This window comes from Azolla caroliniana, unplaced genomic scaffold, assembly GCF_043228905.1.
Source record: "Azolla caroliniana isolate FFs.n. ecotype wild unplaced genomic scaffold, voAzoCaro1.0.p SCAF_8, whole genome shotgun sequence".
Classification (NCBI taxonomy): domain Eukaryota; kingdom Viridiplantae; phylum Streptophyta; class Polypodiopsida; order Salviniales; family Salviniaceae; genus Azolla; species Azolla caroliniana.
Window position 1 is genome coordinate 4058814 of NW_028230443.1, and position 16190 is coordinate 4075003.

Here is a 16190-nt window from a genome sequence, read left to right on the forward strand (position 1 = left end):
TATCCTAGGCATGGTGATGATCGTACTTACAATTATTATGACAAGCCGGCACAAGCATCAAAGTACTAGTAGTATTTGCAGAGACATTGTTAGTCTTGTTGATTGAATGTATCACATTGAGCTAGAGGATATGGGGAAAGCTTGGGAAGAATCGTAAAGCATCGGCCATATTGTGTGCCAGAATGAGCCAATTCAGCATCTCCTCGCCCAAATTCACATAGCACTTGAACGGCTCCGGTATCGTTGAGCATCTCGATGATCTCTTATGGGAGTACCATCATCATCACCATGATCTCCTCTTCTACATTAGGCATTTCCTTGGAAGCTGGTATAATTTGCGACCTTGCTCTATATGCTTCTGGACACACTATCTTGGAGACCTAACTGTAACTGTAACCCTAAAAAGCCTAGTGCATTGCCAGGATCACGAATCCCTTCAACCGAATGTTGTTTTCCCCTCTACTCTATAATACTCACCAATGTGAACACTACATACAAGTCTCTTTCACTATTATATATATATATGTATATATCTATAAATGCTTGGGTTTTTTGCTTTTTTTCTTGCCTCTTCTTGCCCTTATTTTTTATTTATTTGTGAACCAAGGGATTTTTTTCTTACTTTTTCCTTTAATTTTTTTATCCCTTTAATTTTGCTTTTATTTAAAATAATTTTTAAAAAGAAGAAAAAACATAACCATTTTATTGAGCTTTTTATTTAGTTATTTACTATTAATTAAATTCACATTTATTTGCTTTTTTTATCCCTCATATTTTGCTGTTTTTTTAATGCTTTTTAATAAAGAAATGAAAAAAATAACACCATTTTCGTGAGCTCTTTTTACTGATTTAATATTTAATTAAATTCCCATTTATTTGCTGTTTTTATCCCCACTTACATATTTCCTTTTTATTTAAAAATTCCTTTTAAAAAAAAAAGAAAACGAAAAAAAATCGCAGCCATTTTATTCAGATTTTATTATCTATTTTATTTATTAAATTTCCAGGATTTCCTTTTTTCGCAAGAAATAAATCAGAATGTATTTTATTTTATTTTCCGTGTTGGACAGAGTCTAAAGCCCGTCGTTTAACGACACTATTAGGAGAGTGATTAAGGGGTTAATGCTGGGCTAATTACTAATTAGCGAGTGCTAATAAGTAATTAGCGATTTCCCGCCAAGAAACCGAGACAGAAGAAGGAAGGCTGAAGAAGAAGAAGAAGAAGAACGCAGACGCCATGCCATGGCTTCCTCGCAGCAGCAGCAGCAGCAGAAGCAGAGGTGGAGATCATCTGTCGCCATCCATAACCTCCTCGCAGGTACCCGCACCTCATGTGATCAACGGACCTGTCATGAAGCCCAGGATCAGAACCTCTCTAGCTTCATATCCGCCATCACCTCCTCTGATCTGGTCAGTGGAATTTCTTCCCCCCCCCCCTAACATTTATCCTTTCATGTTTTCCTGTCGTTTCGAAGAAGATTACACTTAATTCAAGAAATTCGAAATTTTCCTTTCCATGTGTCGTTTCGAAGAAGATTATTCTTAATTCAAGAAATTCTCCTAATATTTGTCCTCTCATGTTTTCCTGTTGTCTCGAAGAAGATCACACTTAATTCAAGACATTCGAAAATTTCCTTTCCATGTGTCGTTTCGAAGAAGATTATTCTTAATTCAAGAAATTCGAATTCCCTTTTTATACACTGTTTGGGTTTATTTTTTACTTCTAAGGATTCCTCATAATTCAAAAAAGTTGCATTCCTTTTCTTTACTCTGTCTGAAGTTTGTTTTCACCTCAGAAAAAGGATTAAAACAACTGAAGGCATGAACTGCTATAGAAGCAGTTAAGATGGTTATATCTAGTCTAAGAAAAATTCTCTCTTGATGTCTTGATGAAAAAAAGATTTTCGACCAGACGAAATACCATTTTGTAGTTACACAGTCATGTTAATAGGTGAAAATCTTCGCAAAGAAAAGATTCGGTATTATTCTTTCTTGAGAGGATTTTGATTGGGTAGTTGAGAGTCTACAGATTGGATGTGCTATCTATCAAAGGATGTTGGTTTTTTATCGTTCATCACTTTGTATGGTATTGTTAAGAGAGTATCCAAGGATTTTGGTTTTTTATGAATCACTGTGTATGGTATTACCCAGATTTAAAATTCCATGGCTTCGGCTTTTATAGAAAATGTGCACCCAAAGCTAACCCCTTCAGGATTTACTATCTCATAACTTAAATGAGATATCAATTGTATTGTTTACCAATATCCGTAGAACATGATGTCTAGTGCATATCATAGACACACTGGATGTTGGAGCCACTTGAGGACTTGCTACATGTAATTGGATGTTATCAGTCATATTTGGGTAGTGCAATTGCTTGAAATATTCGATAGTTCTCAAGGCACATTGGTTTCTGGCAAACTTCAGGATGGAGGGATCATTGGATACTGGTCAGTGATCAGAATAATGCCTCAGTGATAGATAGATTTTATTATCATTTTCAGAGATAAAATTCGAGCTATGGTACAAAAAATATAACATTTTCACGGAATACATGTGAAAGTGACTAGGGACTGTCGATGTTCAAGCACTTTACTATTGAATGTTGCAATTGAGAGTGCAGACTGTGACTATGAGAAAAATTCGTGCGAGGATAGGGTTTGGTTGAACATGCGTGGAAAGCATAGTTGAATATGATCGAAGGTAGAGCATTGTATCAAAGTGTGCTACTCAGACTCCAGAACTTGTTGAGGAAAAAATATGGATAGTTGACTAGTCTCATCACTTGTGTCCCAAAATCCCATCTAACATCGAAGTGAGTGTGAACGAACTCATATGGAAGCAATGGTTTGGATGCCAGACAACGGAATGGACTCTAAAATATATTGTGAGGGAGAAAGAAAGAAAGATATATTAATGTCTTTTAGAGGCCAAAATGGCCAATAAGACCAAACAAGAGATTACATCTTAAAATGTTGTGTCTTGTTTGATCTTGAGAGTCTCAAGCGAGAGAGAGAGTGAGAGAGAGAGAGAGAGCATCTTCTCATTTCAGGTCTTCAAGACAGAGGCTTTGCATCGGCTTTCCTTGTTTCTTCTTTACCTGTCTCCAACATTTGAGACATCCTTCAGTTGTCCAGATGCTTTCACAATTTCTTTTGTCTTCAGAAGTGAAGAGATTCTTGTGCCTGTGAAAGATATTGAAGTCCTTTACAGAGTATTATTTTCGGACCTGGCAAGCTATACTGATTGGTTGTTTAGACAAAAGAGTTTTAAACTGGAACAGGGTTACAAAATATGTTCTGATATTACTGATAGTTTGTGTGATGGTGTACATTTAATGCTACTTGTAGAAGTCTTACGTTGCTGCATCCGAACTCTACCTCTTCTTGAATTCAATACAAGTTTGAGTCTTGTTGCTGCAGAGATTCTGACTTCAGTTTTCAAACAACTATACTGCCCTACCAGTCTTGGCACACTTATCTCTCGGGGTTTTAGAGATGTGAACTATTGTAGAAATGAAGTTCATTTTCATGATTTTTCTGCTAATAGCTGTGGTTCATCGGATTCTCCACTATCATATGCTAGTTTAGTTGAAGCTACAATGAAAGATCTTGAAGGGCACTTTTTCAACCATAAGAACACCGAAGTTTTTTCTCTTAATTGCTTGGGAAAAAATGCCATGTCATGCTGCATACACAATGCAATGAGACAAACTGATAGAACACAGATTGCTTGTGCACTTCTTGAGGTCAGCATTTCGTCATCTCTCTTTTTGGTGTCTATGATCTTAAGGTACAATTGATCTTGTATCTACATATATATATATACACACACACACACGCACAAACATAAGTTAGAATGAAGTAATTTGAGTTATATTTAAGTGAGGGGAAAGTCAAATTCTGAGAATAATATGCAGTAAGGAATTCTTCTATGTTTAAGGATTTTATGCAATATGCTTTCAGGTTTTTATGGATGAACTACTTGTTGAACCAGGGTTAGCTGATGTACTTTTGGCTAGTAATCCTGACGCAGAAGTAGAACTGTCACCTGATGGATTCTCGTGCACAAAATATGCACAGATGACTATGGAAGCAGCTGCAGCTCACTTTATTCTCTCTGTGTCTCAGTCTAATTATATTGAAATCCTTCAAGGGAACTTTTATGCCACACACTCAGGTTGTCTTGGGTTAGGGATCAGTTTACCTGCAGCCGTTATGCTTCTGGACCTTGTTGTAGTTGACAGGATGTGTGTTCCTGAAGTATTTTTCTCACATATCATCAATATTCTTATAAGGACATTTAGTAACAGTTCATGTTTAATACCTGAACTGCCTCGTGGAATCATTTTGGGTTTAGCTGGATCAGCACTAGAAACAGCAGTGAATATTTACTTTAGAATTTGCTCTTTACCCATTGTTTACAACAAGTTTAGCTCTGTTTGTGATAGATTCCAAGCCCTGTATGCTGGAGACATTAGTGTTGGTTCAGTACTCAAGATACTATTTGATGAAGAAAGTCAATCAGAAGCTGAACAACCAATTATTGATTTTTGTTATGTATCTGATGTTAGCACTTATGAGGATATAGAGCTAGAAAGATCCTTGCATGTTCAGTCAGCTTGCTATAATACAAGGCAAGGTCCAGCCTATAATAACTTTGAAGGGCAAAATCAGATATTCCACATTTTGGATTGTTCTTCTCATACACAATCTAGTTGTGTTGAGTCAAATCGAACTGCCTTGGTTTCTGTGCTGCGATTAATAAGCTCGTCTGTGCTTTATTTAGTGGCAGAAGCTAATAAAGAGGACCTACGATCAAAACAAACAGAAACACCTGAAAGAAATACTCAAGGAGCCAGCACTTCTGTTGATGCAGAAACATATATTGACTATGCAAAAGTTGCCTTCAAGATTTGTATCTCAAATAATGTAGAGGAAACATGGAAAAACTTGAAATTAGATTTGCACATGCAAAAACTATTCTCTCGAGCTGATGAAGTGATGAAAAATGTATTCACATTTTTTCTGGACAAGTTGCATTGGAGTTTAAAGCAAAATGCTCCGAAGGCTTTATGTCAAGCATATTCAGACGTCTTAAAGTCTTTGGTAACGCTTACTGTTTTTGTTGATCAAAGGAGAAACAAAGAACATCCACCAGACGATACTATTCCGCATCAGGTAAATTAGTCTTTTTCTTGAATCACATGCTTATTTTACTGTGGATTTGTGAGCAGCAAACTCAAGAACAAAATTGAAGTTTGTAATAGTGTTCAATAAGTTTGTGATAGAAAAAATAATATTATATTTCCTCCAAATTTTAAACGTACTTGAATATCTTACATGGGCCCCATTCTTTTCCAACAAAAGATATCAGGTTAAGGACTCCAATGTATGATGATCTTTTTTATTGTATGCAAGGACGACAGTACATTCTTACAGGAGATTGATCAATTTCGTAACTCTGCTTTACTTTGAAGCTCAAATCTTAGATCTCAGTTAAAGAATTCAATGTATGAACCAAGAAGTCTGTCTCAATATGATAGTCACAGTTTGGCATTTAGATATCACTGCCTTTTCCAAGTCATTTCAGGCCCATATGAAACACCAGCCGTTTGGATAACTATGTCCCATACAACCACAGTCATCCAGAGTCAAGTAGCCTTCATTAATGATAACCCTAATTATTAGCCTTCATATCCATGATCTATAACTGCAGCGTAGGGATGAAGGACCGGAAAATTCTGGAATCAAAATAAAAAGAGAATTAATTACTTGTTTATATCATCTTTTTATTCTTGGGAAAAACTTCAAAATACCAGAGTGTTTCTTTAGTTCTTCATATGCCGCTTAAATTTTCTTTATTCTCGAAATACCCTTGCCAACTCCCGAAAGAGCAGTTATATGCTATTTGAGTAATTATGTGGCTAATTACTTGTGAGCAATTTTATTTTCAATTCATCCGCTTTTCTCTTTTTGGGGTTGACCAGGTTGACTATGGGCACATAGGAAAATATAAAAACATATGGGAATTTCAGGAAATCAGGAAACAAATAAAACCATGGTATTTGAGAGTTTTTCCCTTCATTCTTTAGTGAACAGAGAAGAATTCTGGCTTCTTTGTCGTATTATAGGTTATGTTCATGTGACTGGTTTTGGCACCTTTGTTATCTCTATATTGTACACAAGAAAGAAAGGTATATATTAACGTCTTTAAGAGCCCAAAATGGCCTATACGACCAAACCAGAGATTACATCTTAAACTGTTGTCGCTTGTCTTTGAGAACAAAACCAAAATAAATGTAAAAAAGTAAATAAAACAAAACGTAACTAATGAATCTCGTTATTGATTCATGTAAGATTCTCAAGTAAGATTAAAAAATTTTGTCATAAAAAATCTCTAGCATAGGGTGATCCAGAATGAAGAGATCTCCGACACGCAGGAAGCACCAAAGATGGTAGATAATGAATGGCCTCTATCTGTTGATGACGAGGGTGGTATGATCGTGATCAACAAGGCTAGAACCTATGTGCACAACAAATTGCTATTGCCTGATCTATTGTGAATGCTTTGCAATGTCCTGGTTGGGAGCCCAAAACCTACTTGTTTAGCCCTTTTTTGACTTGTAGCATGAGTAGGAATGATGGGGCTAAACGAAAGTTATGATTTAGCTTTGTTGATGAGCTTGTGTGGTTGCATGCATATCTGCCAACCTCAATCTCTAACTGATTTGAAGAGGTATGCAGCTGCTCTATCACGCTTCACAGTGCATAGGATAGATGTATGTCCATATAAAAGGGCTTGATTATAGATCTATCCTCCAATTTAAAAAAGCGTGCCTATATTGGGTCATTTTCCTACCAAGAGGTGTGGGGCTGATCCGTGTTCTTCCCTTATTAAAGTTGATAATATCAATTCAGATTAGTCTATTCTTTTCTGTTTTGGTTATGTAATAAGGGTAGTGCATTTATGCTTATGCCGTTCAACTCAAGCTATTGTTGCATTTCAGCATACCAACAATGATTATTTGTGTTCTGCAAGTTGTTTTGATCATGTAACTGCCAACCTTACGTACCTTCATTTAGGAATAATGATCCCAAAGTTGTTGGATGCTGGTCATTGATAGGAATAATGCCTCAGTGATTCAATCATTGAGATTAAAGATATCTCTTGATCTCTCCAGTTACTTGCCCTGTTAAGACTCATTCCAAGGTTTCTTCTCCATAGAGAAAAGTCAGCGTGACAAGTGTATGAAATAGCTACAATTTAGTTCCTGGTTCTTGGAACTGTATATGTACACATTTTCTTTCAAGAGCACCAAGGGCTGCATATCCACGAGGAAGTCGAGTACATGCAGCCTGTGGACATCTTCAACTGTGTAGTGTAAGGAAATGCTTTTGGACATTTTCAAACTCTTTCCTAGTGACTTAGGTATGCCACCTCTTCCATCCCATAGAGAAGCAACAATGTCACCAAAGTGTCGAAAAGATATTTCTTGAGGACCCAACAATAAATTTCTCCGTGATGGAGTATATTCTCTAATGCATGATATGCTCTCTTTCCTGCCTCTAGCTGGCGGGTAACACATTCATTCCATCTATGATTTGAGAGAGAGAGAGAGAGAGAGAGAGGTTAATTTGCATATGACTGGTTTCGTAATTGGCTTATGAGACAAATCATGAACAAATATTGGTGAATTGGTTCTGTCCATACTGAAACAACAATAACTGATCTTAATGCCTGTGGTGGAATGATTTTGAGATGGTTTACAAGCGTGAAATGCGTATCTAATATGTATGGGTTGAGCAGTGCTGATTGATTATTGAGAGAGAGACCGAGAGGTAAACATCTTGCAGAATTTACATTCTATGGAACATATGAGTGGGGAGATATTGGATAAAGACCGGCAAAGTATTGGTGAATTTTCGGACATGACCATTGATAAAAATCTGGAGAACAATACTTCGGTGAAAATGGACAAGCCTTTTAGCGATCAAATTTATCAAAGTGGGGAGTTAATGTCTTCAACATTGATAATGACCAGGCGATATCAACGTAGACGTCAATACATAATATCAAGAACGGAGTCAAGAAGGTAAGCTATATCGATTTTACTGACTACTAGGATTAAAATATGGTTTTAAATCTGATATAAGGTTGATATTGGTGTTTTTGTAAAGGGGATAATCTTTGTCAAGCAAGTTTTTTGGTTGTAAAAATTTTATTTTTGTCATGTAGGCAGGACGAGGCAAATGTTTCAGCTAGGCTTCTTGGCCAAGAATCAGGAATCACAAGAGAACGCAAGTCCAGTCTGCAGAATGAAATCATTTCAAATGGTGCCAATCCTTATATTGAGGAAATGTTAGCACGAGAAGGTAAACTAGATGGAGAGTGTTTTGATGACCTAAATGATTTCATTGTGTGCAAATCAGGCAGGGATTATTCAATGTGGATGAAATCACATATTAGAAAAAGGAAGAAAAAGCTTCAAAAGACTTATTGGCAAAGGTTAAAAGCAAGGAAAGAATTGGTTTCTCTTCTTACTTCAAAAGGTCAACATGTTACATTTTAGATCTTATAATCCCACAGGAGGGAATCTTGTGGAAAATGTGATCCTTCATTTGTTTGTCACTACATTTTAGAGCAAAAAAATAAATTGACATGATCAAGTATTCTGAATATCGTGATGTGTATGAATGGTATTCCTTGTATCATATATATACTGGATTTGTGCAATTATCAATGTATACTTATATTACACATGTGTGCTTGTTATACTTCTATGAATGAGTTAAGACTACTTGTGACAGCTAATTTTGCCATCTAGACAAAAGAGAATTAGATAAAGCAGATCCCAATATGTAAAATATACTATACAATATTGTACATGTATAGCCAGGCAAAATATTTAATATATTATAAATATCTGAAAAGCTAAAGGAGAGTTCACGTGTATTAATGAACTAATAAATCATTGTAAGCAAGCTAACCAGGAAAAAAGCTAACCGGACTTGATATATTTTGGTGATTTCTATTTATGACTTAAGCTTACATTGGGATTAGAAAGTTAGAAACAAGCATCGAAGTGTTTTGGGTAAGGGTAAAAAAGGAACGAGGGCAGTTTTTGCCGTACATGCAGCCTTATGCAACAAATGATTGAAATGGTTGCTTTGATAGGTGGTTCATAAAATTGTGGAAGTGGTAATGACACGGATGTGTATGGTTAGAACAAATTCTACTGTAAATGCATGAATATGAAGACTTGAAAATAGGATAGAGCCATTCTGATAAATGAAGGCTCTGCCAGTTGATAGGAAAGTAGTGAGAGAAACTCAACAAACATGTCATTTTGTAGTTTACAATGTGAATGAGACTACGGTTGGGCTCATTCTAGGTATATATACATTCTTTCATTGTTGATTTAATCCCAACACATGCTCTCTAGTAACATCCAATCAATCCACCTTTACAACACCTTAATTTTTAAAAGAAATCCCGTTTTTATGAAGCAAATCTAATTGCATCGTGGTTTTTCTCCATAAATTTGTCACCATTCTCATGAGCACCAACCCTTAAACAGCTCATTCTATTTCCCGAATTAATAGAGCATGAATAGAGAGAGAAAACACCATTCTAGGGCATAGGCCATACGATATAACTCATTGAGATGCACATTTGGAAATGGAGTCCTTTTCTTTTTTTGTCATCCTCATATCTCTTGAGACATAAGTTAATCTCTCCATTTCAAATGAATAAATGATCCCTGAATAAATTGATTCCTTTCCCAACATAACATTAATCGAAAGGGTTTTACATATTACACCATAATCAAATTATACCACTACATTTTCACTAATGTGAGAGATATGCAAGGGACTTTCTCAATGGGAAGTTTCATTTGCTATGCTCATGGGTGTAAAAATGTGTTTAAGCTGCAATAATACATTTTCCAGGTATCCAACATAATCATGTCTAGTCCATGCTTCTACTTGAGCTCATTAGCCTAGTTTTGGATCTCTGTTTCAAAATCCATTGCACCACATGGAAGCCAGTTTGATAATTCTAATAAACCCTATAATGAACAAAACTGGAAGGAATCTATAATTGAACTATTTTCATCTTGGTATACGTAGCAAAATTGCCCCAACATACTCTGGAGCAACAGACTCCCCTGTTTGTGTCTATGACAAATTCGAGCACATGATTTAACAATTTTGGGCAAAAAGTTATGAAGTAAAAGAAGTAGATTTTTACTCTTACAATTGTACAAGGATGAAGTTCAGGAAGAGTATATTGCTGCAATGATCAATTAATGTAAAACATGCAACAAAGCACTGTGGACCAGAAAATTAAGCCTATAACAAGCACAGGTCTCCAAAAGAATAGAAGAGTATCAGCACAATAGTGTATGACCAGGGATGAATGGATGCGATTAATGAACAACTCTTACTAAACAGGAAACTCATATAGTTTTGTTTCTGCTTAGCATTGGTAGCCTCAGTAGTTTGACAACTGTATATAATGTGGATGATGAACACTTCATATGTTTCTTCTTTACTTTCAAGTGTTATGCAACAGCATGCACTTTTCCGCGTTTTTATAAGACGTGTTTAGAATCTGGATCTTTTGATTTCCCGATCCAGCTCGAGAAGTGATGGAAGTGGACGGGGTATGCCCATATTTAATGATCTATACATTTTCCTGGAAGTTTCATTCAGCCCGATTGAACTAGAAGAAATGGGGATCTCCAGGAGGTAGGAGGAGGATGTTGCCCCCTGCATATTACTTGGAATTGGATTCCTTTCCAGGGAAGATTGCTTTTCATCATGGAGAACAGACACTTGCTTCTCCATTGGATGAGGTGACGTTAAATATTCGTGGGGTACATCACTTGAGCCTTGTGGTGGAGATATAAGACTCTGTGCAGTGTCATCAATGTTACATGAAGAATGATCTTCTTCAGACGTGAAGGACAAAGGTGGTGATGGAAGTAGCCCTACTACAGCCATCCCAAACAAGGGGACGCAATCAGCTGAAGACTCAGATGATGCCAGCAAAAGAGGTTCCTTGCTTTTTTCAATCATCGTTTCATCCTTCATATTCTCTACTACAACTGATTTCTTCTTCACAGGGATAGGCATGGAGATGAATTTCTTATTTATTGCATTTTCAGTGTAAATTTTCAGTGATTTCACAACAAAGCCCAGTTCTGTGGCTCTGCAATTTGGTGTTGTGGAGATGACACGCCTTGGCTTCAACTTTAAGACAAAGTCTTCCAATTCATCTTGTGAAGAATGCATAGAATAGCAAGCATGCCATATGCCAAATACATCTCTCTCCACCTCCATTGGTGCACTCTTGACGCGACGCCTACTAATACATACACCCCCTTTCCTCTCATAAAGCTGTTTCTTCTCCAAAAGAAGCAATCCACAACCCACACCTTCAAGTCTCTCTCCATAAGTGTACCATTGAGCAGACGGCCTCACAAACAGAGGCTCAGCTTCACCCTTCGCATAAGCTGCAGCAAATTTCTGCTTTGCTTTCTCATAGAGCTTTGGAAAGCCTTCACAAACCTAGCAAATGGAACTTGGTTAAAGATCAATTGCACATCAATAAAACAAATAGACGATAAGCTTGTATAAGTAAGCAAAACATACATGTAGCCGGGTAGATGTTGGATCATCTGTGACTAAATCTGGTGCTACTATGTTCAAAGAGCCATAGAAATCTGGAAGTGCGATCTTGTCAACATAAATCTTAACCCCAAAGGTACAGGAAAGCTCATTCAAAAGGAGTTCCTGCCCCAAAAGATCACAAGCCAAGTACACAATAGGAGCCTTAGGATGATTCCATATGCACTGCTTCACCTGCAGATTTTTAAGCAGCCAATCAGCTCAAGAGACAGAAATTTCTTAAACTATAAAACACCAAGTTTATGTTTATGTTTATTTATGTTTATTTGGTTTATTCTGTAAGATGGAACTTGGTCTCACAAGCCATTTTCACATTAGTATATCTCGATGAAAGCAAATTTTCATCAGATGATGCATCTTTATGAGTACTTCTATGTGATTGATGATAAAAAATCTAGTTGATGTGCTAGCATGTAATAAGGTGTTCTTCTGGGGATTTGTTGATAAAACACCAGTGAAATTGAATTTCATAATTTAAGGTTAATTCTTAGTTGGATTTCATCCATAAGTAGACTGATCCATATTGTAAATTTAAACAAAAGAAAACCCAATTCTAACTTGTCTTTTCTACGAAAGGTCTTCTCCCTACAGAATGGTTGGATGAGAAATACCAAACCTGATAATAAGTACAAAATACCAAAATAGCCCCTGACAATAACGTCTTCTACGTAGGAAATTAAGTGGGGCAAAATACCAAAATATCCCCTGAAGTTTTGGATATTTACTAGATTACCTTTACTTTTATAACGATGACCAGAATACCCCTACTTATGAATACAAAAACACATTTTCACAGTCTGTTGTTATCCAGATACCACTATTGCATCCAGGAAATAGATAATAGATTCTAACCATGTTTGATTGCCAGCAGTAAAATGAACATGAAGTACAACAATGTGAACAATTAACATTTTGAACAAGAAAATCTGACCTGCTTGATTGCATCTTCCCTTTGAGGCATTCTCACGCCCTCTTTGCCAAAAGTGCAGTCCAAGAATAAGCAGTCAACAAGGCCTCCAAAGAGACGCCATGGAAGCTTTGCGTAACAATTGGGTGTAATCCGGCAATCCCCGGTGTGCAACACTGTCCCAAAATTCCCCTCAAACAAGAACATAACAGCACCTGTTGATGCATGCAAAAACAAGATATTCTCTACATTTAAACAAGACAAAAAGGACATGCTACAACATCATGTGATTTGGGACTAGGGTTTGTTGCCCCTAATTCTCAAAAAAAGTAACGCTCAAATATGTGTTTTTTTCCATCTTACTCCATAGCTATTAGGGAAGTTTTCTTTCAGCTGCATCAGCCTAATTTGTATAGCGAAAAATAGATGGGAATTTCCGCAAAGTTGGCTATTCTTGCCCTTGCTCCATAGTCATTTTGGAAATTTTCTCTGGTGCATGAGCCTACTTTGTATCACAACATATGAAGATTCATGTGGCAAAGTGAAAGAAAAAAAACTGGCAATAGACTAACCTAAGTTAACGATAGGAATTAGTTTTTGAGCTTGTATTTTTTCCAACAATAGCAAATAAGTGAAAGAATTTTAGATTGAAAACCATAGTCAACAGATTAAATTTTAGGGAGCAGTGATGAGAAATACCAGGGCAATGGTTGGCATCATACGCAGTGACAGTGAATGATGAGTGGCCATCAGAATCTCTGATGAGCAAAGGTTCCTCTATGTTCATCTCCACGAATGATGATTTGTGAAGCTACAAGAGGTTAAAACATCAAAGATTAAGACATGTCATTAGATGTGGCAATGATGATGCTGATGATCAATGGGAGTTTTTGAGTGAAGTTCTTCTTGCCTGAGGGAATCTGAGGAGGACGAGGGCGGCTGTGAGCGGTGAGCAATAAATGGGGGCGAACGAAGAAGAGATCCCGCGAGTGTGATCGAGGTGTGCGTGTGTGAGGAAGAAGTGTTTGCGAGAAGAAGAGGATGAGGAATGAGTGACCCAATTGTCCACGCAGAATGGATAAGCATGAGAAGCACGCTCTTCTTCTTCTTCTTCTTCATCCTTCTCCTTTTCCTCCTCCTCCTCCTCCTGCTGCTGCTGCTGCTCTGCCATAGCCAATGCTACCAGAAGAAGAAGAAGAAGAAGATGAAGAAGGAGAAGAAAATGCTCTGTTTTGAATGAATGGAAATGTATATGCTCTGTTTTGAATGAATGAACATATATCATATATATACTGCAAGGGTTCGGTTCGGTTCGGTTCAGTTCGAGAATGTCAAACTCAAACCGTTAAAAAAAATGTGAAACTTAAACCGAACCGAACCATTACAAAAAATTCAAGCTCAAACTAAACGGTTTTAGAGACTTTCAAACATTTAAAACCATGTTAAACCATTAAAACCGCGGTTTCACGGTTTGCTTTTGGTTTTGGTTTTCAAGTTTAGGTCAAACATTCAAATTTTTTAATTTTTCAAATTTTAAAGATTTTTCTTAAAAGATCAGAATTAGGCTTACAATGTTCAAAAATATATATTTAACAAAATTATCGAGGGTCAATCCTAAACTGACAAACTGTTTGAACCGTCATTTCAAACAGTTGAAACCAGACATGTTAAAGGTTCGAGCCGAACCGTTTAAACCGTTAATACATTCAGTCAAGGTTTCACGGTTCAGTTCGGTTCAAACCAAACCATTGCCTATTGCTATAAATATGGTAGTGTCTATGTGTTGTGAGAATCTATTTTCATTTTGTTTTCACACCTCTGCCCACTTTGGTCCTAACTTTCAACCAAATCACCTAACCACAACTACGTTTGATTTTTTCACTCCGATTTATGTTACCATAACCCCCTACCAATGCTTGTTCTTTTTTGGGGGGTTCAAGGGGTTACCATTTTGACAACACATTGGGATGTTTGGCATCTTCTCACATGAAGTATTTTCACATAGTATGTATAAATATGCCTGCGAAATGCTTCTCTCATGACATGGTTTTAATCTTGATAGTGATGCCCTTTGAGGCCACGCTATTGTTGTGTCGATCCTTGATCTTTGAAATTCAGTAAGAAATCCTAATGAATGTATGAGCAATCATTTTCATGAACCGATTTGTTAATGCCTCGAGTATTCTTTGTACATATATGACATGTTAATGCAATGCTTTCACATTATGTTTTAATCATCTAACAATGTTCTCTCCACAACGTTGCACACTATACAATATTAAATCTCAATTTGCACACAACATCTCAATTTGGAGCTAGCTAACCAATGCCATTGGAAGTAGGTTGAATCACACACGAGAAAACCACATTGATCTTCCGTGGATTTAAAGTGGGGTTAAGTTAACATGGGAATTCATCCCTTAGGCCATACGTATACAATACCTCTTTTGTACATATGAGTGTTGTTTGAGAGCCTTTTGAGAATGCAAAACCAAGTTATTGATGAAAATGAAGCTCATAAGGATATCTGTGATGAGCTTGAAGATATGGATGATGAATATGATAGTGCATAGACTCTTAAATTTAGAAGCGTTACTTAGAAGTTAGAATTTAGGAATTAGACTATAATGGTTCATAATCTCTTTAATTAAAACTTTTCTTATGTTAGTGTGATCTTGAAGACCTTTCATATTTCTATTAATGAGTGATTTTTCCTTTTTTTTTAGTGAATTGATTACTTTTTTCTTTTTTTTCTTTTTTTCTTTTTTCCAAAAAAAACTCCCATTAGTTATAAAATTTTACAAATGAGATGATTATGTACAAATCCTTGTAGGGACGCGATAGTTCCATCTTATGTGGATGCCCACTGACTCAAGAAAGGGAGAGAACGACCATTGTTGGATGAAGGCTATTCGTTGTCTTTCAACTCCATCGGAGCTGCCCTTGAGGCCATCATATTGGCTCTTTAGAGTGGCTACAATTTCACTCCATATCTCTTGCAGTAACATTGTTAGATGCGTGGTTTGGTTGGAGAAGATCCGTCTACACCGTTGTTTCCATAGAATCCAAAGAGTTATTGGGCTGATCAATTCCAACACAACTTGAGATTTGTCATTAAGAGGAGTTGAGTGGACATTGCTAATGGTGGAGAAAAAAACCTCTTGTGCTTTTATCACCAAAGTCATTCCCTCCTCTTGATGCTCGTATCTGGCAATTGGGGTCTGCCATGATAGCCAACATATATTTCCCCATTTGATTGAGCCTTGCACCCGACATAATTGCAATAAGCGGCCAACCCCCCGCCATATTCGATGGGACGCCGGGTAGTCCCACAGAGCGTGTCGTATTGATTCTACTGCATTTGGACACTCTACACAATTAGGAGACCTAAGGTTCCCACGTCGCCATGCTCCCACCAGTAGTGACTTATGTATTAATAACCATTGGAACGTGGTAATTTGCCTCGCATGTTGTTGTTTCCAGATTTTTTGCCGAAACTTGGTGAGAATTGATTACTTTTTATTCTCCAATACGAATGGTTTTAGAATATTCTTGGAGCCATTTTATATTCTCAAATATTACAAACG

At 36.8% G+C, this 16190-nt stretch overlaps 2 protein-coding genes across 2 annotated transcripts; one reads left to right on the forward strand and one right to left on the reverse strand.

Moving 5' to 3' along the window:
* The first annotated feature begins 1209 nt into the window (after positions 1–1209).
* LOC147860840 (2-isopropylmalate synthase) lies at positions 1210–8764 on the forward strand. The gene is made up of 5 exons (XM_087323744.1): positions 1210–1410; positions 3053–3748; positions 3966–5180; positions 7857–8095; positions 8239–8764. The coding sequence occupies exons 1-5, from the start codon at positions 1243–1245 to the stop codon at positions 8570–8572; spliced, it is 2652 nt and encodes an 883-aa protein (XP_087179870.1). The 5' UTR covers positions 1210–1242; the 3' UTR covers positions 8573–8764.
* A 1440-nt stretch (positions 8765–10204) lies between these two features.
* Positions 10205–13799, reverse strand: LOC147860841 (DNA repair metallo-beta-lactamase family protein). The gene is made up of 5 exons (XM_087323827.1): positions 13514–13799; positions 13303–13414; positions 12628–12818; positions 11661–11870; positions 10205–11576 (listed from the first exon to the last, which is right to left on the reverse strand). The coding sequence occupies exons 1-5, from the start codon at positions 13772–13774 to the stop codon at positions 10611–10613; spliced, it is 1740 nt and encodes a 579-aa protein (XP_087179953.1). The 5' UTR covers positions 13775–13799; the 3' UTR covers positions 10205–10610.
* Positions 13800–16190: the final 2391 nt, after the last annotated feature.

Excerpts from the sequence above, each read along its gene's own strand:
- LOC147860840 (XM_087323744.1), top strand. The coding sequence starts at position 1,243 with ATGGCTTCCTCGCAGCAGCAGCAGCAGCAGAAGCAGAGGTGGAGATCA. Across the intron at positions 1,411-3,052 it reads CCATCACCTCCTCTGATCTG|GTCTTCAAGACAGAGGCTTT; the intron begins GTCAGTGGAATT and ends TTCTCATTTCAG. Across the intron at positions 5,181-7,856 it reads ACGATACTATTCCGCATCAG|AATTTACATTCTATGGAACA; the intron begins GTAAATTAGTCT and ends AACATCTTGCAG.
- LOC147860841 (XM_087323827.1), bottom strand. The coding sequence starts at position 13,774 with ATGGCAGAGCAGCAGCAGCAGCAGGAGGAGGAGGAGGAGGAAAAGGAG. Across the intron at positions 13,415-13,513 it reads TCCTCCTCAGATTCCCTCAG|CTTCACAAATCATCATTCGT; the intron begins GCAAGAAGAACT and ends AACCTCTTGTAG. Across the intron at positions 11,577-11,660 it reads CAACATCTACCCGGCTACAT|GTTTGTGAAGGCTTTCCAAA; the intron begins GTATGTTTTGCT and ends TCCATTTGCTAG.